Source organism: Anser cygnoides, chromosome 6 (genome assembly GCF_040182565.1).
Source record: "Anser cygnoides isolate HZ-2024a breed goose chromosome 6, Taihu_goose_T2T_genome, whole genome shotgun sequence".
NCBI lineage: Eukaryota > Metazoa > Chordata > Aves > Anseriformes > Anatidae > Anser > Anser cygnoides.
Window position 1 is genome coordinate 22106379 of NC_089878.1, and position 23091 is coordinate 22129469.

Sequence of the window (23091 nt, forward strand, 5' to 3'; positions counted from 1 at the left end):
CTGTTACATTTGAAAACTCAATTTCTTCAATTAAAAAATCGTGCAAGGCCCAAAACAATTGGTAAAGGTCTTTTAAAGAAGACTAAAATGCATATATTTGAGTCAACATATTTTTTTTTTCTTTACTACTGTGAACAGTTAAGGATATTATTGCTGTACATTTTAGCTTTTTTTTTTTACAGGTGAAAGAGAAGGCAATTTTAGTATTTAGGAATCTTACAGCATTCTCACCGTTCTGAGGAAGAGAGATTTTTCTTTAGATTTGAGTTCTACTTTTAATGTCTTAGCTGTCATTTTAATCTTCCTGGAGTGGACTACTGATTTCCTACAGGACTTTTGTTTCAGACGCTATTTCATAGCTTGCCTTGTTACTGGGAAGCTTTGTGATCTTTGCCTGATAAATAGGAAAGGATGTCAATTTCTGACCTTTCCCCTTTGGGTAGATTGCCATGTTTCAGTGCTTTCTCAGGCTAGAAGGAATTAAAGCAATAGGCACCTTTCCAAATCTGGATCTGCAGCTCTGCTGAGAGTGCTTCTGCTCTGCACTGCTGCTCTGGCTGTTAACAGTGGGTGTAGGGAGCACTCAACACGTAAAGCACTGGAGGCTTCTCGGTGCTAAGCCCTTGTTGCCGGGGCTGCATGCACTCCCGTGGTGTTTGCAACCCCTTTCCCTCCAAGGTTGAGGAGCTCTGCCTGTCCTCCAAAAGCAGAACAAGCTGCCCTGAGGGATAGGAGCCTGAGCTTTTTAGGATGCTTGAGCTAGACTAGGAATCTAGTTGAATTACTCGAGGGGAAACTTAGCCAGCGGCTCTGGACAGCTTTATTTCTCATTTGTAAATCATAATGCTGGAAAGAAATCATAAAATATGAGAAAAGCTTATTTTATTTTTAACTGCCATTTTGATTTCCCAGAAGGCACTGACCACTGCCCACCAGTACCGACCCCAAGTTTTCCATTAGAAAAAAAATATGGTAATTTTAAAAGTCATCACAAATATCTGTTTAATAGTTGGGTTTCATATACAGGCGTACTTACAGCTTTTAGATTACAAAATGATTTCAGCTTATATCCCTCAAAGTAAAAGTAAAACATTTTATTTTTAGTGTTTCAATCCCAAGAGCTCAAGCGCTTTACAAACATTGCTGAATTGAAGTTTGCAGCTTTCCAGTAAAGTATGAACTGTTCTTTTCCTGATAGTATAAATGGAAAACGCGGAAAGGCTAGGGTCATTTACTCAAGCAATGAATAGCCTTTTATAATGAAGTTATTTGTTTAGGATTTACTGTCATTCCATAACCATCTAACAAATCTAAAACTGTGCTCTTGTTGAAATGGTACCATGTCCTATTCTCCACTTTTGGCCACAGTTTCTCATGCCTCTCCAGTTCATCCTCTCTCTCTCACTCATTTGGCTGTCTGGTAGACTAGCTAATTTTTTTTCAGCTGAACCAAACTCGGAATTAGCAATCAGCCTGATCTCGCTGTGAGACTGTGTGAAATCTCAACCTTAGAAAATGCATTATAGTCCTAGTTTTGCTACAGATTTCTTGTACGACCTTTAGCAAATCCCTTAAGCTCTCTGTTTCCAGTTGTAAAATTGAGATAATTATATTCCCCAGCCTTTCGGTATGTGAATATTAATTTATTAATATGCATGAGACATTCATGCCCCACAGTCATGAAAGCCATGGAAGCTCCTAGATCAACATATTCATGTTTTTATCCATCCAGAGCCAGGGAGAGTTCATTTCTGTTAAAAGCCTCAGTAAACCAGACACCCCCATAACATCTTAATAATATTAAACTGGAATTCAAAAGCAACATTAATCTTTAGTCCAGTGTCATCTTCATAGTGACTGTATCCTAAAATCATCATAGCAGAAATTATGATTCCTGCAAGTTCCAAAAAGTGTATGTTGCCAAAAGGCTATTGTTGTCAATGCATGACTAACTGCTGCGTAAATATTCTGAATGTATACAGAATTCTGAATTTGGAATGTTTGAAATATATAATCATTGGTGTACCATCATGATGTAGGTAATGAGCCACCAATGCTTACGGTGCTGGACCGAGCCAGTCATCCTTAAACTGGTGATTTTCAATTTCAGCTGGCTTGGTAAAAGCAGCAGGTCAGCTGCAATATGCGTTCTCATGGTTTCATCTTAAAAACTGGATGGGGAAGATATGAAGATATAATTATCTTAATGGTGGTTCTACCATGCAATGCTAGATGTGAGATTGAAGAAATGGCTCGTATGAGACCATCTCCACCCTCCAGCTCTGCAAAGAAGCTTGCATAGGCTCCATTATTATTTTAAGTGGCTTCTTCAAAACGCCCATCATGGTCCCTCGAGTTCAGAGCGGTTGAGACAAAGTTGTATTTCCTGTATCTGTGGCCTGAAAAATAGGATGGTCAAAAAAGAAAATACTTAAGAAAAAGGTTTGGTGTTTTCATGAAAGAAAACAGGACTTCATTCTGTTTCTAATAGGAAAAGCCATTAATCACAGGGGTAGGTATTGGGGCACTGACTGCACTTACCAGAAAGGCAGCGGAAGCTTCTATTGCAAGGACCAGTTACAGCTTGGGGTATAGCATATGAAGAAATAATTAAAAGGCCAATCTAACTACATAACAATGAACTGCAGCTTAATGATTACTGATTCAACAATCATTAATATCCAGAACACAAAATCTTACAGCCTGAGCTTAAGGAGGAAACTTGCTGAGCTTGCAAAGCTTTACAAAGAAGGGAGGTGGAGGAGGAGAAGAGACACAGACATCAAGGCCTTCAGCCTAGGAAAAAAAAAAGGGCAACTTGTTTTGTAAGGTCGCTATGCCCTGAAAGATATTAACTTCAGTGAGATTTAGCAAAAGTAGAGCTGACACAGTGACTACTGAACCAAAGGTTTCCAGTGTATTAAGACCCTTTTTGTAATACATGTTGCCTAAAAGATACTAGTGCTTTTTGTGTTAGCCGAAACTAACCTAAACTACAAGCTCTAATGAAAGCAAGCATCCCAGTGACAATAATGGGTATGTTACCTGCTTAACGATGTGTTTGCTAGAAGAAAAAGGGTGATTGAAAGCATTTAGTCCCCTACCATCAGCAGCAGCTGCTGTTGTATCAGCCATTGTATCCAATGATGTCGTTTAGAAGCACAACCATTCCTCACTTCTATCAAATTAGAGGCTTTCAAACCTAAGGTACAAAATTGCAGGCAGCTGTGCTGTACCATGTAATGGTCATAACTGCAATATTAGGCCAATTTTTGGGTAAGAAGATGGCTTGGCTTTGCTTGCTTCTCTGAGGTGGAGGCGATAGTGAAGATAGCTCTTTCCTGCTGTTTAAGTTTGTGCTAGTTTATGTGGTTGTGGTTGCTGCGGGTTATGTGGCAGAAGGTTGTGCCTGCTGTTCTTCTTCCTTTTATTTTTTTTTCTTCCCCCTTTGTTAGAAAAAAGGATTGGGTGTGTGTTTCTAGTGGTACGTGCTATTGCTTGTGAGCCCTACTCCTTATGCTTATCTCTGACTTTATATAGGTATATTTATATTTAAGGCTAACTAATTGGTCACTTCTGTTACTGTGCACACAAGTGTTATTCTCAGTTAAATCCTTCAAAGCTACAGATCAAGCCAGAATTACTTTGCTCTAAACACTGTTGTTGTTCTGTCTTCATGTGGTACTACTGGGGGCTACTGAAAGGTCTGAGCATTGTCTTAACTCTTCCCTGTGGTGGTCTAAAAGGCTTTAAATAGCACTAGTTCTTCTTGTAGCCTGGCTATGTAAAATACTTCACTTTTGGAATCAATCAATTGGTGACTGGATTCAGTGGCTTGGAAAATCAGAGTCCTACATTTTTGAAGCATTTGGAAAGACCACACCATATTCAGACAGGATAGGACTGTTCTGAGCTGTCTTTGACTTGCAGAACACTGACTTTGTAAGTGAGTCCTAGCTCTTTCTCTGGAATCTCCAAAATCTGCGGATAGCTATTTGTTCAATGTCTGAAAAGCACGATCGAACAATATTTCCTGTACTTCTTTAAGCAGCAGAGACTTTAATGTTGCAGGACTGTTCCCGTACGTCTCCAGCAGGGGACCTGCTTCCAAAAGGCAGCTGGCCTACTAGCACAAACCAACTGCTTCAAGGTCTTGCTGTTGCTTTCTTTTGCATTATCGTACTCTGCTCTGCAACTTTTGAGTGTTATCCAGATTGCACGGAGTATTTCCCACAGGTCCAACTGTTTGTTGAATTGCTATCCTGAAAAATTCTTCCTATAAAAGCTGCTAATTTCAAGAAATTGGGGAGTGCAGGTGCTCCCAAGAAATTACCAAAGTTGTGATTTTTGTCCCAGGACTAATAATGCTATGATGGTATCAGATACAAACCAGCAGTTTAGCTAGTGAAAGGGCAGGAGCATCACAGGAATTCATGGCTCAGGAACTGAAAACATCCCCCTGCCACCACCCGCAACAGCTGAGTACAGATGGAGAAGTTGGCTGTTTTCCATCATTAGTGAGTAACCCATTTCTCTGTGCTGATTGATTTGCCCTATGCTGTCTTATTTTTTTTTCCATGCTATTGCTGGCAGAAAGGTCTTCTCTACTAACAACAAGTTTGTCTAGTTTTGGCATTGAGCTTAATATTGAACGACAATTTAATACTTCCTCTTCCAAGTCACGTTGACCTTTAGTTTTGTGGCAGATAACTTCTAATGTGTGTGTATATAAAAATATCTTAATTACTTTGCTTTTAAAAACTAGTTTGAGGGAAATCATCATTTCAGCCCAAAAGCATGCAATAATGATTTTTCTGTTACTGGGGGGGTCTCCGTACTGAGCTTAGCTCTTGCTTCTAAGAAAACAGAAGTTCAGTGCACAAATGAGTCCCTGTTTGCAAGTTGCTTATACACCTGTTGAAATCTTGTTCTTTATTCTGCTTTCTTAGCGACACAGTAAAATGTATCTTTTTGCTTCTAGTTACTGAAAGTCTTTACTAAATAAGCTACATAAAGTTTAGTAAAAGAGGCTCATCCTGAATTGACCTAGGACTGAATTAAGTATTTAACAAGCTATGTGTATCTTTTTGTTATGGCTTTATATCACACTTCACCATGCTTTCTGCCAGTTTTGAGATTGAAATTTTAATATTAACCAATGCTTGCTCTGAGAAGGTTCCTGCTCACATTTCCACTATTAGTTCCAATGACCTTAAATTCCTGCTGTAGTAGGAAGTGAAATTTTAAATCTATGCTGAAAATCTTTTCTTACCATTCTTTCAGATTTCCATAAATCTTTTAATGCACAGCATTCAAAGTAGGCGTGAGACTGTAGACTGTACAAATAGCTCTCTTTTTCCTAAATTATTTCATAGTAAGTAAAATCCTGCTGGCATTATACAACAGTGGCACTACTGCTAAGAGGGTGGAAAAGTTTAAAAAAAAAAATAAAATTCTATGCTAATATTATTAATAGCAGAGTTTCATCAGGGATTCTTAAAATCTGATCTCGCATAAGGGAAAGCAGTAGAAAAATTTAATTATGATCTTTGTTGGCACATTTGTCGGAATCGCCGGGCTGTGGCTGGCCGAGGGTCCCGTCGCCCCCCCTCACTGCAGCGGGGGGAGCCGGGGCTGCCTGCGGTGAGGCCCCGCTACCTGTCCCCTAAGGGCTGCTCGGCTCCAGGGGCCGCCTCGCTGTTGTGCGGAGCCCTCAGAGCTGCCAAACCCCAGCGGCTTTCAACGTCCTGAAATTCAAACGCAACTGTGCGGCACCAGCGCCGGCGGCAGTAAGGCTTGTATGCTCGGGCGATGTGCTCCAGCAATGCCTGCGTGCTGATGGTGCCGGCCTAACAGGTGCTCGCCAGCATCCGCGCCCCGGGCTCGGCTTCCTCCGGGCCTCCCGGGGTGCGCCCGCGGCCCTCGGGGAGCCGCGCGATGGGCGAGGAGGAAGATGGCCGGAGACGGAGGGGGCGGGAGGCGCCGCCGGGGCCGCCTGAGGGGGCGCCGGGGCCGTGTGAGGGGGGCGCGGGCCGCGCTCCGCCGGCGGCCCAACCGCCGCTCCCCTCAGCGGCGCGGGGCGAGCGGCCGGGGCCGGCGGCGGCGCCCGCCTCTGCCTCCTCCCCCTCGGTGCCCTGCCTCCTCCCTCCGCCGGGCGGCCGGGAGGGAGCGCGGCCGAAAGGTGCTGCTGGAAGGGAAGTTTGAAGAAGGTCGCCGGGTGCCTGGGCGCTCCAGCAGCATCATGGCGGAGCCCGGGCGAGTCACCGGTCCACATCCAGCAGCCCCAGGCGGCGCCCGCCGCCCCGGCCGTCGGCTGGCCCATCTGCAGGGACGCCTACGAGCTGCAGGAGGTCATCGGTCAGTGCGGCGGGGGAGCGGGGCCGGGCGGGCGGCGGGGGGATGCCGCGGGGGGGCGGGCGGCCCCCGGCGGGCTGGGGCTCGCTGGCTGCGGCGGATGCGCCCGGCACTGCGGTGGCGCCGCCGGCGGCTGCCGCAAACTTTATCCGCCCGGCGGCGGCCCCGGGGGGCGGCGGCTCCTTCTAGAAACCGCCGCGCCCCGCCCGGTGAGGCCCGGCCCGGCGTGGGGGGTTCGCCCCGGTGTCCTGCGGGGCGGCGTCAGCCCCGCACCGAGCCCCCGAGGTCTCCGCCGGGACCCCGGCAACTCTGCGGATGCGCGCCCGGCCGTGCGCGCAGCTGTACGTGCATCCGCTCCGATTAGTCTGCATTTTTCCGGTGGTTGGATGGGGGAGGTAGAGCTCACCCAGAGACCTGCTGCTACATCGCCCTGACTTCCTTTTTGCTTTTCTTTTTTTCTCTTTCTGGTTTGCGTTTGAACCCTGCCCTCTCCCCCGCAGCGGTCGTTGTCGCCCCCCCATCCACCTCCCCGTGCCCCCACGCCCGGCCGTGTGCTCCGGAGGGGTTACAGCCCGGCTCACCCGGCACGCCCCGGCTTTTGTCCCGGTTTGCGGGGTGAGGCTTGGCCGGGCTGCCGCCCTCCTCCGCAGCCCCCTCCGCAGCGGGCTTGCTGCGGTGCGCTCTGTCTGTCTGTCTGTCTGTCTGTCTGTCCGTCCGTCCGGTCAGTGCGGATCACACGTGCTCCATCTTCATCCCATGTGTTTGGAGTTCTGCAGTGTGAAGAGGTGGCTGTGGTTAGCAGTACGTGGGATGGGAAGGTTTCTGGCTCCTGATCTACACGTTGCTTGTTGCTAATAAACTACTTTGGGAAAACTTGCTTTTATTTGTGCGTGACACTTTGAACTTGGAGCGGATACTGCAGGTGGTAAAGGCCGGATCTGACTGGGGTTGTTGCGTGTGCACGAGGCCATTTTGATGAAAAAATCCAGGAGTCTTGCCTGGCGATGCTGGTGGTAATCTTTGATATTGCGCACCGATTGCTAATCACCGTCAGGCTGACAACAACCAGAATGTGTGTTGGTGATCGGGGCCGCGAGCTGTGGGTACCCAGTTTTGTCATTACGCTAGCTGTTTTCCATGAGCACAAACCAAACAGCTGAGAAGTTCTTCCTTGAAGTGGGGGTGACTTGCTGTTGGCCCAGGTGATCCAAGTGCTTGTTTGCACTTCCTAGGCTGTGAGAAGGGATTAGGGAGGGCCGAGGGGTCAGGTGCTGGGTACCAATGGGTCCAGGGCGGTGACGCACCTGAAGCAGCTCTTGATGAAGGCCCCACGTAGGCACACATTTGTTTTCCAGAGGCTTTTGTCTTGCTCAGCATGGGGATGGGTCTAAATTAGCCAAGCAGAAGCAATTCTACTGGTATAAGCTCTATCTTTGCTGAGGAGCAAGTCTTTCTTCTAAGTTTTTTTTTTTTTTAAAGAAAAAAGCATCAGAAAGGGTTGGATTAAGCCTTGTCTAGGGTTGCTCAGGGTGTGACGTGAGTCATATGAGTTATTTTAATAGTGGTTATTTTCTCTTGCAGTTCTGCAGAAGGGCTGGGTGAGAGTTCTCGAATGTCTTTCTCCTTTCCACTTACAAAGCCTGCATTTTTTTGTAGTGTAAATCATTTCTAAATAATAATTTTTAAGAATTCATCTATTATAAGGGTAGATGCTCATTGGAGTCACAAATACTTATCTGAAGGAGACTTTATTGCTAGTTACTTACTGGTGCTATTAGATATCAATATTTCTGCAGTAAAGTGAATGCCTAGTGAGGAAATTGAGGCCAGGTTGTGTTGAATTGGATCCTTAGTCATAGCAAACTTAGCTGGCTTGAGTTGAACTTTTACTAAGCTTATGCTACATACGTGACTATTTTTCTCAAATGCATTGAGGTTTATTTTCTATCGTGACAAATCTTATGATTAGTCTAACATATATTTTTTGCTTCAACATACTGGAGACCATTAAATTTGGTCGCAATACTCTTAAAAATGGTAAAACAACCTGTAAATTCCATGCAGTTGACCAAATGTGGGCATAACATTCATCCAACATCTCCAGAATTGTTACTTTAATGAATTTGGTGAGGGGTTCCTAAAGCATCTTTATATCGGAGGGAGGGGAGAATGATCTAGCCTGACCTCGGCTCAGCAGCCATTCCTGTCCCTCTGCAGCAGCCGTGCCAGGGTCAAATGCCTTGTGAACGTGAGCAATACCATGCACTGCTGAAGCAGAGCCCTTCACCTGTGGAAAGCACTGCTTAGCTCTTCCTGAGGAACGGGGTTGAGTCCTCGGGGCTGGCTTCAGTTACAACAGCCATTCGCCACTTAAATGTGAAAAATAATGTATTGGAGCGTTTCTGTGGGCTTTGCAGGAGGAAAGGTACACAGGGTGAGGTACTCCAGGATGTTTTAGCAGAGCACTTCACAAAAGAGTAAACTTCATATCATATGCTAATTAGTATACAAGGTGCAAAATGATTTCAATGAGCTGTTCTAGGGGGCGTTTAAAAGTTTGTGGTGATCATAGGATAAAAAGTTAAAATCATCACTTGTCACATATGTTGTCTCCATCCTGTGGATTTAGTGGGTTGGAGAAATTTTAACCTCTTTCTATGAGAATGTGAATGCTGCTTATTGCTCATCTGTGCTTGGCCAAATGTAATTTTGAAAAGCAAGGCCACATGGTATGGATGTCAAATGATCTGCCTTCCCTTCTCTGTTGCTTTTTTTTTTTTGCAGTGGTTAGGAGGTTCAAATGCCTGTAAAAGAGAATGCTAGCTGTAAGTTGCACTTCTTAGGAGATGTTATTTCATGTGTGTTTTATTTTTAAGGTTGTTAGCAAGTTCTTTGTAAACTCTTGGTATGCAGTTTCATGATACATTTAATCTGCTGCAACAGGCAGCTGTTGAAAAGATCTCATTGATCTGACAGAAAACTAGTTCTTCTGCTGGGTTAGTTTTCGGTCGGATCAGGTTCCCTGTTTGATTTGCTGCATGGCTGATCTCATGGAAAGAAGAGGCTCTTCCTAGTAATGTCTGTATCCAAATCTTTACTGAGGCAAGAAGAAGTTCTGATTGCTGTCTGTAAATGTGTAGGATAGAGTTAAGAGATAAGGAAATTCTTGCATTAATTCAGATTGATACAGGCTGCATAAACGTGCCCATTTAGAAATTAAAAGGGGACTGACTGTTTGGATGGTGACGGTCCAAAGCAGCCTTCCCGTAGGAGTTGGAGACGAGAATGGTAATCCCTATTAAGGGACAGCCAGACTTAATTTTGTGAAGATTTGGGAGATCTTTGTATGACTTTAATATATCAAGATAAAATGTGCTGTGTATTTTATTTATGTTGTAGCTGGATATGACTTAGGTTAAAAGAATAAACAAACAGAACAACAGAGGTAATAAAAACAATACTTTGAGATGTTCTTTTCAGTTTGAGTTTATTTCCGAGTAGTCTGGATAAGACAACTGGAATAGATTTGTCTGAATTGCTGTCACTTACACAAGCAAGGTTTTTTCCTTCTGAGGAGCAATGGAAATCTGCACAGAACAAATGTTTAAATGATAATCAATATAAAAGCATGAAAATTGATTAGTCTTAATTATATTTGTATTCTTCATATTGTTATGAGTCCTACATCACATGGATGAGGCAAAGCAGCATTAAAGGTTTTATTTTTTTAATTGATATGAACAAGTGACTTTGCTCTTGAAAAACTGCATTGGAGTTGATGCTCTCTTACTGGCTGTAACTCCGTGTTTGTAAGACTGCACTGATAGTTTGGGGGAAGATCCTGTTAGGGACAAAATGTATCTTGTCATTAGGCTGGCTGCTTGGTCCTGTTACAAAGTAATAATTTCACTTCTCCAGTTGCAACTGATTTGGAGAATTAATTTGGCTAGAAAAGAGGCAGAATTAATTGGAAAATAAAGGGTTACTTCCAAATGATGGATTATCTTTACATTGGTTGCAACTCATTAAAAAGCTACTTTAATTGAACTGAGGCTTCCGTCTAGTATTGCCTTTCTAACTTTGAACTCCAAAATATCTTGTCATTTGCTACCTTGTGATGTTCAGTGTTAAGTCAAATGTGTTGGGAGTTTGACTAAAACAGCTTATAGCTCAAGGCTCTTCTGCTCATTTTGTAGCCCTTATTGTAAGCAGTCTATGAGCCACTCTCACATTAATGGCTCAGAGGTCTTTGGTGTTTCTATGGAATAGAATACTTATTATTTTTTCCCTTGCTGCATGTGTGTTTTTGAAGGCTCTTTGTCTGACAGAGAATACTCTCCTGTTTTTGTTGTTACCAGGGATCTTAGTTTGGCTCTGTAGAGAGGGTCTGATTATGATGCTTAGGAACTGATGTTCAAGTTTGTAAGCGTAGTGTATGCTGTTTTGAAAAGTTTCTCTGTAGTTAAATAGGTAAAATTACAGTTCTGTATTTTGTTATTTAGATGCTTGTGCCTCATTCACGCTTTCCAAAATTTCTTATCCCTCTGCTTAACTAACCTTTTTTTTTTTTTTAGAGACTGTTTGGGGTGGGGAGAACAATTGAAGGGCTTTTGAATCAGTTATGTATATGCTGCGAATTAGAGTGGACTGTGCTTGGTGAAATTTTACACAGCAGCAGCTAAAGCTCCAGTCCGCTTGGGTATTTGCTCTTACAGAGGTTTTTGAAACCCCCATGTAATTTTTGTATACAAAACTGCGTAATTTGATAAGTAATGCTTAATGCTACCTGACATCTTTATCCTAAAACTTTGTCAAAACAAATGTGCATATTTACCTTAATTCTGATCCAAAACAAATTAGTTTTTAACAATAACTATTAAGTTACAAAGGCAGCCTGAGTATATTGTGTATGCCCACATCAAATACAGCATTCATAACATTCATCATGTGGGTTGAAGCGAATGTAGTTTCATACAATGGTAGCTTGACAGGGAGAGTATGTTTTGCAGGTTAAAATTCTACATTTTGAGAAATAATTGATTGAGATTTGCTGTCAGCTAATAACCATTTGAAGAAACTAAAAAAAGTTAAATCCCCATTGAGTAATTTAAAGGGGATGGCTTTTAGTTCAGTTGTCAGTGTAAAGATGGTCATGGTGCAATTAAAAATACCTCTTAGAACATCCTCAGTGCCATGCTGCAGACGAGGCTGTGCAGCTCTTAGTTATTATTTGACATGTCCACACATGGTAATAGCAGTGTTGGGGAAGGGAGCTCTGTCTTGACATTTTTTTCAAAGAAAATGAACTTTCCGTACTAGAAGTACTAAGCTTGGTGACAAAGCTGTAGTTTCTGTTGCTTTTAAGACATCAGGCTTTAAGTGATTCATTGATCAAACCTTGCTATTGTACTAACTTTTAAAATTGTGGCTTATACAGTTGGAATTCAAACTTGTCAGGAAGAAGATTAGTTATATTGTAATCTGAATGGTATGGAGAGTACATGTTTTCTTCATTTTTGGCTAACTTGCTTTGATTTTGTTGCTATTGCAAGTAACCAGCAAGTCTTGTTTATAATTTGTTAAACAGAAGGGTAAAGGAACACATAATCATCACGCTCAGCATGTCAGGCAGTTGACTGGTACTACATAATTATAACTTACACAAACGTATGCTGTGTTCCTGCTCTTGGAATCCGTCTGCCTCCTTTTCACTTGGGTCTCGCGTCCCTCTGCTTTCTACCCTCTTCCCCCCTCCCCAGATTCTTCCGACGGAGAAGGTCTGGAACTTCAGACCCCAAAAGCCCAGAATTGGCTAGAGTGCTGCAAAAGGAGCAGTTCTGCTGGTGATAGTGTGGAAATATGATTCTTCTTAAGCCATGCAGCAGGGCTTTGCGTCTTCAATGTGGAACGACAGCTTGTGAGCAGCATTGTAAGGATGCTTGGATAGCTGGGGCCAAGTTCAGACCGGGAGAGCAGTTCTAGGTTGGGTCACGTGTTGCTCTGAAACATCAGAATTGTCACACTGATTTTTTTTTTTTTTAAGAATTACTTACTGTTAGGTCAGAGACTTTTTTTTTCTCTCCAGAATCTGCCTGTCAAGCGGAGCTTCTCTTGAAGTGGAAACAAAACCACATCTCTTCTGACTGGCTTGAGGGGGGGAACAGTGATCTCTCCCTGAGATGTGGGTGGTTTGTATAGTGGCCACATGTGTAGACCCTATTTCATTTGTGTGTGACCATTCTGGTTCTTTCTACCTCTCCCCACCCCCCTTCCAAAGTAATTCAAAGCTATGTGGCAGCAGTAGTTGGAAGCTGGCTTTCTTTCCAGTAATAATGGTAGCAATCCTTGGCTCTCCAAGAATGGAGCTTAAAAATCAAGTTGTATTAGTTACTAGTGTTAACTTTTTGGCTTTGCTGAAATCACTGGGATACTGCTGAGCAGTAGCAGAGGTACAGTCTGCTTGCTGATCTTGGAAGGTAAATATGACACTAGAAAATTTATGGAGCCCCAAATTAAAAGCAAGGTATTTAGTGGATGTTGATGCTGCTTACCCTGTGTAAATAATTAGCTTTTTTTTTTTTTGAATGAGTGAATTTTTCAGGTAGTTTTGCTGGTAGGATGAAACCTGACAGCTCTGCTGGCTTTCTGTTTCGTGCTAAGTTTTAAAGGTTTTAGGGTGTGCGTAAGGATAGTGTGATTGAAGCTTGTTGGGTGTAAAGCCAGTAGCATTCAGCAGTGGCAGCAAGAAGCAATGCTGGTGTGAAATAGTTGAGAAGAATGTGCTTTAAAACTTTTTTCCTTATTTCATCAGTCTCTGTATGTATCATACAATGTTCTGCACTTCAGGTTGACTGGTGACTTGTTTGGAGAGCTTCTGTGACTCTGTGAAGACACTGGCAGTGCTGATAAAGGTGGTGGGTTTTCAGGAGCCTATCTGAAGAGATTTCTGGTGCAATTTTTCAAGGGTGCTGATTGTGGCAGTTCTGCTTTCTGCAAAGTGGGCTCGGTAAAAAGCTGTAACCGTCAGCATTGTTCGTTTGGTAGCTGGTGTGTTCAGTGTGTGGCATCGATGGAGTTAACGTTTCCAGTCCTTTGTCCCCAGGTATTTGACTAAGCATGTGACTTTATTCCACGGCTTGGTGAAACCTCACTATGATAAATTAGCTGTCTCCATTATTCCTTTATCTTTATGATTAACAATTTCTGAATTGTTTTATTAGTCTAATTATTCCTGTGGATGTCTACATGCCTCAGAGGTATTCTGATCAGAAGTAAAATATAGGTGAAACTTGAGGATGTCATATAAGGCTGCTGTAATGATTATGTTGCATAGCTTTTAAGCTGAGCTATGCTAGTGCACTTAAAGAGAAATGGGGGACTAAAGCAGGTGGAAAACTGGAAGGTTTTCAGTGTTCCTAGCCATGCTTTCAGATATAGCATGAACTCTTGATCTTGGAGGTACAGATCAATATTGAATGTCTGAGGTTTTCCTTAATAGGAACAAATGATGATAGCTGTAAGCAAACTGTGTGCCAAGCATATCTGTTTTATGGTAGTGGTACAAAAATAGTTAATTGACTGACTGGAAAAATGTTGTGTATTTACCTGCTGATCGTGGTTTCTATCCTGTAAAAGTAATATGGGCAAGTTTGTGAGCTTGGACTGTAGCTTTAGTCTTCTGAGAAAGATCATATTCAGATTGAGAAGGATCACAACTGATCTATAAATTTTCTTTTCCCTTCTCACTTCTTTGCTTGGAAGACATTTTATTATGTGGACTGAATTTAAACTTATTTCTGTTAGTCTCGTGCTTCCAGTCTGTGCTGGAACTTCATTGGAATTAGATTAGAATCACCTGATGAAAATTCAATACTATGATAGCATTTGTATTGCTCCAACTTTTCTATTATTTCATGAGGAATGGAACCAGAAATAGATAAGTTTTTGCTTGTACTGCGTGTCCATGACAGGCTTATTCTAGCAGAGCATATTCTGTTGCGGTGAACTAGCTAAAGATGCTTTATAGCTCAGCACTGCAATATTAATTGCAGATCTTCATGACTGCGGTAGCAGAACTGTCTTTGTGTTGGTAGGTTGCTGTTCTCCATTCTCAGAGGGGAATGATGCACTATGTGGTGACATCCAGAAGACCTAGAAAATAGAATTGTTCTAAGTGTTTGCTTTCAAACTAAATGAGAAACAATAAAATGTGGCAACTAACTAAATCAACAGCAGTGTTTGTTTGTAGTGCTACTTCATGCAAGAACAGTAATTCTTTTAATAGTTTTTTTTTTTTTCTGGGGATGAAATATGGTTCAGCATAGCAAATCTTCAATTTATCCTGCTTGTATAAGGTGAAGTGAACTTCAGACGATAACTTGCTAAGGGGACTCTGGTCTGTACAATGAGTACAAGAACTTCATATCTGGTGTAGCTACGCAGAGCCATTTCCAGTGTGAGTTTTGCCTTCCGAATCCGTTTGCATTCGTATGTATATGGAATAGTGGTTTCTGTACTGATGATGAAAGAACAGGAAGGATGGGATAATCACAGTTCACGTTTCTCTTCTGAAAATATTTCAACTAAAAATTAGATCTTGAAATTTATCTTGGAGGGGAAACTTACCTTGCCATGTAACATAAAAGTATTTAAAGTTTCTAGTACAACATATGATTGGAAAGGTTTTGTTTTGTGTTTTAAGGTAGACTTAGATTAGGAAGACCTGGCTCTATCCTAGAAGAGTGGATTTCCTTGCATCGCTGAAGTTTTGAAGTAAAAACTACTTCTGAAGCAGTGCATCTATATCTGGTGTGATAAGATGCCAGGGCTGTTGAGGAACGTGATTCAAATTAATGGTTAGATTAACATTTTTCCTAATTGGAAAGGTAATTTATTTTTTTTCCCTACTAGATTGTTGTTGTGTAGATAGCTATAGCTCAAAATTGTTGTTTCTTCCAGATGTTATTCTGAGTGTTATTCTTGGGCTTTGCTTTGAGCTATTCTGAAAACTGAGGGCTGAATGGGGTTTGGATAGACATGTAAGAAGGAGATTGGAAACAGTAGAAACCTTATCCCTGCTGGTCATGCCTCAGCTTGGAAAAACTAAACTTGTTCTGGGAGTCTTGAAGTAAAGATTTTCTTCAGCTTTATACTTCAGGCATGAGCCTGCAGAACTTCAGCATGTCTCTGGCCCCAGAGATCATTAAGGGCCTTGGGGCATCTTTGATTTGAGGCTTAGGGCTGGGACGATGTCTGATGGGAGCCAGACACCACTAGTGTCAATTGACAGGGCGAGAGGCAATGAGCACAAACTAAGAAACATGAAATTCCATCTGAACACAATAAAACTTTTTATTTTTTATTTTATTTATTTTTTACTGTGATGGTGATCTAACAGTGGAACAGGTTGCTCAGGGGGTGGTGGTGTCTTTATCTATGAAGATATGCAAAACCCATCTGGGCAACTTGCTGTAGCTGACCCTGTTTGAGCAGGGAGGTCAGACTAGATGATCTCTAGAGGACTCCTTCAACCTTCAATGATACTCTGGTTCCATGGTTTGAAACAGTTTTTGGTGGTATCTTTGTATGAAACAGCAGAAAAATAGATGCTTAGGGCTTCGTTCTTTCAAGGACATCGCATATCTAGGAAGCAGCTGTCATGGGTGTTCCTTAATATTGCTGTTAAGATTTTTCCTATGAAATTTGTGCTGACTCTTCAACCTAAGATAAAACTAGACCTTTAACAACAAATTTGGATGCAAAATCTTTAAGGAAGAAAATGTCAGATTTCTCTTTCTTGTCTAGATAATCTTCTTTGGTTTAAGTTGAGATTTATTACTCAGTGTTCTTCTGTTGTGTAGCTGACTGGATGATAAGGAAGTTTATTTTAGCAGCTTTTTCAGATGGATTTGGAAAAAAGCTACTTTTTGTGGTGCTTGTGTCCATGTGGAGTGTTTTATGCTGCTTCAGATCAATGAAGGAAAAACGGAATGCCTGTGCTGGCAGTCCTTTCTGGAGGGCTAATTAGGGACAGGGGGATCTCTCAGGCTTAGTGTAGAAATACCTTCACAGAATCCGTGGAAACTTTTTCTTCTTAATAACAGATAGTTTGAAGTCTGTGATAAAATGTTTAAAATGTGTACTGCAAGCAATGATGTGAAAAAACATACTTTTGAAGTAACTTGATGAGGAAAAAAAAATATTCTCTCAAAACACAGGCAAAACTTCTGAGTTCTGTCAAATGCTGTAAAAAAAACTCGAGACCTCTTACACATATTTAAGCATTTTTGTATAATGCTATGAATAACAAAGGTGAAAAAGAAAAGTGAGACCTGTTAGGTCACTGATGTAATCTGACCTTATCACAGCGTATTACAGCACCAAAAAAATGCTTTACACAGATGTTCTTTTGTATGTCTTTTGGTTTTGTGAATTTGATAGCAAGTTGGTGGTACAACCATAAATGAAAAAAAAATAATAAAGATTTTTACTTAATTATCTGAAAAAAAGACATACATTGTGAGGATGAATGGATAATGACGGGCAAAATCCATTTTGTTGTTTGAAACATTCTTAAACCAAATTGCATCTTCAACTTTTTCATGTCTTTTGTTGGGAAAGTGCCAAATGGCTAGGAATTTGTTGTAGCCATTCAAGATGAGCACAGCGTGTCCACATCTTGCCTTATCCCAGGAAGGCTCCAGTTGGGTGTACAACAGGAGCAGATTAGTTCTGCAGATTTGATAGAGAGGGAGTTGTAACACAGTGCTGCATAGCAAACCTCAAAATATTTCCTGTAGTTTATCTAACAAAAATATTTCATATAACCAGTCCTTTCACTGTTTTATTGTGTGTGTGTAAAAAAAAAAAAAAAAAAAAAAGAGTTCAAAAAGCAGGGGAAAAATCATTCCCTCTTGTCCCTAGTTTTCTCTTATGTGTTGTGTTATTGCTGACTGCGAATGCCCCTATCTGTCTGCATGGAGAATGAAGTTTGGTTCATGCTCACGCTTGCTGTATCTTGTATTTAGCACAGGTTGGATCAGGGCTTAAATAAAAATTCTCTTGTAGCTTTTCCCTAATGTATAGTAATTGACATGGATGTTCAGGGTATTTACCTAAGACTTCAGTGGGATCAGAAGTATTTATAGACCTTTATCATCTTTGGAGAGGATTTTTTTTTTTCTGGATTATTTATGAATGTGCTTTCAAGAAATAGAATGGAGTAAGCATTGCTAGACCTCCCACTCTGCATAAGCTACTCTCCCACAAAAGGTACGTAAAACAACTGGATTACCTAATGCCTCTGTTGGCCATAATGGTGATGTTCTTAAATGCCTAATTGCAGAACAAATTCATTTTGTGTAGCTCAATGAGGAGTTAAGCAAATTAGTTGTCAAGTGATGACCTGGCAGAATTAGCAGTTGAATGTATGGGCCCATATTTCATAGGACACTTAGTGTATTTTAAGTGAATTCTGTCTATGACCTAACAGACAAGGATAAACAAACTAGTATGCTTGTGAATTATAAGAGGAAGGATTTGATTACCGCCTAAATTAAGAAAAATGTACACAGGAATTGTAATTAAGCTGTATTTACTTGGTTATCTTGAAATGCTTCCATTCTTAAGAACTTCTGTTGTGTGAGAGAAATCGTTGTTGTGGAGAGAGAAATCGTGAGGTAATTTTCTGCGAAGAAGTTATGTTACAGAAATTGATTTTCAATGTTTTGGATTGAAAGGGACCTTAAAGACCATCTGATTCCACCCTCCATCCTTTCCACCAGACTATGTTGCACCAAGCCCCATCCAGCCTGGCATTGAACACTTCCAGGGATGGGGCATCCACAGCTTCTCTGGGCAACCTGTGACAGTGCCTCAATGCCTTCTCAGTGAAGAATTTCTTCCTGGTATCTAATCTAGATCTACCCTCTTTTAGTTTAAAGCCATTCCTCCTTGTCCTATCACCACACTCTCTGACAAGGAGTCCCTCCCCAGCTTTCCTGTAGCTCCCTTTGGAAGGCCTCTGTAAGGTCTCTCCGGGACTTTCTCTTCTTCAGGCTGAACAACCCCAACACCCTCAACCTGTCTTCGTAGAAGAGGTGCTCCACCCTCCTGATCATCCTCATGGTCCTCCTCTGGACTTGGTGTAATACATCCATGTCCTTGTTCTTCATAGGTAGTCATCAAGAAAATTTACCATCACCAACAAATAACATTGTCCTCTTGATGTTTTTCTCTTCTATACTGAGACTAAACAGAAGAACTGTGGAGTGGAGGGAAGTGTAGTTGGGTAGAGTATCTGAAGGGACTTAAAAATGTGAGAATCTTTAAAAGATGTTTGTATCGGAGTATTGCGGAGTAATACAGAACTACTAGAAAGTAAGACTTGGTAAATCGTTACAAGGGTAATGAGGATGCTGTCTTTATTTTTGAGGAAAAGAAAAAGGAATAGTTGTAGGCCTGTTTTGAACACAGTTACTGCACAGTGATTAGTGAGTGGAAAGTCTCATCCCTTTCTACATAACGGGATAAATGAAGAGATTTGTTGCATGCTTGTGTGAATGGTGTGTATCTGCACATGCGAAGTGCATGCAACATGGTGTGACCATCTTGCCTTTGCTCTTTCTTTTTGAGGCTTGGCTAGGGGAGGGTAGATAAAGCTAAAATGGTAATGTCAGTAGTTGTTCAAAGATCCTTCTCTTTGCCAGCTGGAAACAGGTTCTGCAAGGGTTGAGTTCAAAAGCAGAGAGAAAATGTCAGATTTAGAACAACTTTAAGGAACTTAATCAGATAAGCTTAAATCCCTGACAGATTTGTTTGTTGGAATTTCAGACAACTTTATTTCTGTTCTTAGGTTATATCCTTTCAGAAGTGAAATGTAACCATACATAATAGCTCTTGAAGAAGTTTCTGTTGTGTGAACCCAAGTAAGTCAGAGTATTTCTAATGGCTGTGCTACACTGAAGGCAGGGTCGTACGGAGTGCATAGTTTGGAGCGTGAAGGAACAGGTTGTTTTAAGTGCACACTTGTACTACAAAGAAGGATGACAGTAAGAAATGAGTTCAAGATTACTCTGACCTACTCCTGTTTCGCAATAGGCAGAAATAGACATCTTCATGTAGACTGCAGTTGCATTATTTCACTGTTAACTTTTGAAATTGGCCAGAAGAATTCTTGACTTTACTTCCCGGTGTTTCAGGAGGATGACTTTTCTAGTAGTGGGAAAAAAAAAAAACAAAACACATCATTCTTACAAAGCTTTTTTTTTTTTTGTCTGACAACTGGTGATCCTTTTGTCTTGTTCTTCTTCAGGAGACAGCTGGATGTAAAGGCTTCATGGTTTATCCTACCTGCACTTAGATTATGCTGGATGTGTTCTCTAAAGAGAGAAGTGACAGGATATTTAAACCAGTCTGTGCTTCAATTATGCAGTTAGTAGGGTCACAGCTATGAGGGGTGGGTGTTGGAAGACTGGTAAGGTTCAGTATACCTGAAGAAGTCGTGGTTGTCTGTGGCAGCGGTGGTGGTTGTTGTTGTTTCACTCTATGATGGTGCATAACTCATGTAGTCTGTTCTCTCTCAACTGAATTGCTTATCTGGGTAGTCCACTCTATTGTAGCTGTTCTTCAGGAACACTTCAAATTTCTGCTTGTTTAGTAGACCTCAGAGTAGGGCATCTTCCTTTACGCAAAAAGGAATTTTCAGACCAGATGGGAAACTTTCAGACTTCCCTCATCTTTATCCTTGGTTGCTCGCCAGAAGAGGAGAGGGGAAAGTCTCTTACGAAGAAGGATGCACATAGCCACTAAGTGCCTGGCTTGTAGTTCAGTACTCAAAACTGTTTTTTCGAATGGGTTTTGTGCGTAGGTACCACTGAGAATGCAGTGTGTGCAGAGTGCCTTGAGTAGCAAAATACTGTATTGCATATAGTATTCAAAAGGCAAAAAGAAAGAAGAGACACAAAGATAGTTTGACTTTGTTCTAAACATAGAAAGCTTTTTGTATTGTCTGTGCATCGTATTCTTCATATAGTGGAGAATATCACACTGAAAGGCCTCCTCCGTGTCTGGGGAGAAAACACCAGGACGTGCACTGTGATAGGCTTTTTATATAAATAAATTTCAATCTAGTTCACGTCCCAAAATCTTACATCTCATCCATTTTCAGTAGCCAAGAGAGGAATAGATCTTCAACTTCTGCATAAGGATAGCTCAGGATTAATTTTGTAATCATGAATTTTTAAATATCATTAAGGACATACTCTTTGGTTTGGGGTCTCATAGCACTTTAACAAGTGCTGTCTGTAGTAGTTGTGGAGTCAGTGATGTGACAGGATTCTTTTTAGTAATCTATTTTTCCATGATGTTTTAAAGTGTTTCCTACTGGCATTGTACTTTAACTTGAGGGAGCAGTCAGGATTTCATCATGGCTTGACTGAGTAATTTTCCTCTGTGCTTCTTCTGTTTATCTGTTATGTGGTCATAGCGTACGAACCCATTTTGGAAGTGATGATCTGATTGCTTCCCACAAGTAGCAAATGCTATTTGGTGTAGAAAAGATGCTTCAAGAAAAGTCTTAATCTTAGTTCTTGTATCCTTAGTAGGTGAAAAACATACCTTCTTCTCCCCTGCCTCAACCTATGGTTGTGTAGCCAAAGTAACGAGGGGCTTTGTCTTGATGTCTACTGAGCAATAACTTCAATGAAGTGGTGTAGGATGAATCTCAGAGTTGCATTGTGCTGACTTGCTGGTTTCGTCCTTGGGATGTTTTATTTATTTTTTAAATCTCTTAATTCTTTTATTGCTTATTGAATTTTTTTAAAGACTTTGTTCTGTAAGCAGACAGAGCAGGACATGTCAATATTTGCCTGTGACCGCATCCTGCAAAAGAATGACTAGTTAGTCCTGTGGAGACTTTTTTTTTTAAGATGAGCTCAGCATTTTTTAATAACTTATACACTGAGTTAAAGCTTTGTGATTTGACTGAGGGAGGGTGGGAGGAAGGAACCAAAACACCAAACACGTGAATGAACTGAAAATATGAAAATATCTAAGCAAATAGCAATTAAAACTTGGACAATAACTCTCAGTCATGAGGTATTGTCGGTGCTGTTTTCAGATGTGCAGAGAGAAAAGCTCTCAATTGTTCTTAAGTCAACTTGTAACTCAGTCCACGTTTGTAGAGCTTGACAACAAAAGGCTTTTTGTTCACAGTTTGTATTCATCTAGGACATGCCAATTACTGAGGATAAATAGAACATAATGTATGAGCAGGCAACTATAACATGTTGCTCAATTCAGTGAGTTACCAGAAATCCATTATATATATTAAAATAGTTGGAATTACAGGTAGAAAGTACTCACTGAGGAATTTTGGATTTCTGCTCAAATGAGCATGATGTAATGACTTTGAAGAAGCCCACACTGCTGTATTTGATGTGGCAGTAAAATGTGCAACCAGCGTACAACTCTTCTGGAATATAAGTCGCAATCATCTGATTGAGGCAAAGCCAGTGGGTGCTTGACAAAGGAAGCAACAATCCCTCTTACTCCTGCTGTTCACGAATAAAGCATGCTTTGAAAAAGGAAAATGTTCTTCCTAATGTTTTGTTCAGTTCCATCAAGCATTGTTATCTGTGTATTGTTTGACCATATGTGATTTAAATGTCAACTGGGACTGACTTTCCCTGCCAGGCCATTCAGCAACACGTACCTTCTTACTGTTGGTGTGATACTTGTGCCTCCTGTGCTGTTTACAAGAATCAGCATGCTTTTTGTAGGATGTTACCCTAATCATGATGAATGAGCAGGAACACATATGAAACTGTAGAAAGTTTGGCATGTTCAACTGTAATGGTATTTTTCTTTTCATTGCACAGTGGGAACAAAAGCCTGGTAAGCAGGGACTGACCTGAAACAACAGAAAGAAATAACATTGGATAAAGCACTCTTCCCCTGCCCCCTCTGCCCTTAACACTAAATCATGTTAACTCTGCGAGTTATGTTCTTGATTGACACAGATGTGTACAAAGGCAAAGGTGTGATGGCTCCCAAACTATATGAAATGCATTTAAGAGGTGGGTGTGACTTGATAAGTGAGCACATCATTTTAAGTTTTCATCTTGGGAATTGTTTGTGGAGTATGGAACAGAAGCTTTCAGGCAGAGAATATTTCTTTGCGTTTGAGAAATGTGTAAACTGACTTTCTTATAGAAAGATTCGCATGTGGGGAAAGCACTGAAAAAGGGTTGACAAAAAATTAAGTTCATTGTAAGTGCTATGTTCTTGCACTGGACACGGGTTTATATTTCTGTTATGTTAAGTCTGTGTTCCTTTTCTGTCCTTTTTCAGGTAGCGGTGCTACAGCAGTTGTACAGGCAGCGCTATGCAAACCCAGGCAAGAACGTGTAGCAATAAAGAGGATCAACTTAGAAAAATGCCAAACCAGTATGGATGAGTTACTTGTAAGTAAATCAAAGGGAAAAATATGTACAGGGAGATGATCTTCTGTTTTCATTTCAGTTTTTGCTTGGTCAGAGTGAGGGCAAAATTTTGTGCAGGATAATAGAAAAGGACCAGAAAACAACCTGAAAGGTGTGCCCTTTCTCTAAAATAAATTGTACTTATGTATGTTTTCTAATGCCACAAAAACAAGTACAAATTTGAATCCTTTGGGATAACCAACTGTTGGGAACTATGGGAAGAACCTTTCCCCTTGCATTCTGGAGATTTGATTTT

General features: G+C 41.3%; 1 protein-coding gene and 1 long non-coding RNA gene across 6 annotated transcripts in view; one reads left to right on the forward strand and one right to left on the reverse strand.

Annotated features, from left to right (window-relative positions):
- Nucleotides 1-2274: 2274 nt before the first annotated feature.
- LOC136791109 (uncharacterized) lies at nucleotides 2275-3284 on the reverse strand. Its single transcript, XR_010832389.1, has 3 exons — nucleotides 2989-3284; nucleotides 2542-2796; nucleotides 2275-2399 (listed from the first exon to the last, which is right to left on the reverse strand). It is a non-coding gene; the product is annotated as an uncharacterized lncRNA (long non-coding RNA).
- The window catches only part of STK39 (serine/threonine kinase 39), a 92942-nt gene continuing 73042 nt past the window's right edge, over nucleotides 3192-23091 (forward strand). For 2 of the 5 annotated variants that reach the window (XR_010832379.1, XM_048061370.2), the window contains exons 1-2: nucleotides 6440-6695; nucleotides 22705-22817. Coding sequence is in view for 4 of the 5 variants with exons in the window: in XM_048061370.2 (XP_047917327.2) it covers nucleotides 6455-6695; nucleotides 22705-22817 (354 nt within the window). In the remaining variant the exon portion in view is untranslated. Of the gene's footprint in view, nucleotides 3277-3366; nucleotides 3485-6218; nucleotides 6358-6439; nucleotides 6696-22232; nucleotides 22431-22704; nucleotides 22818-23091 lie in introns of those variants that run through there. The other 3 variants (XM_066999540.1, XM_013171421.3, XM_013171417.3) reach the window with 3 other exon arrangements.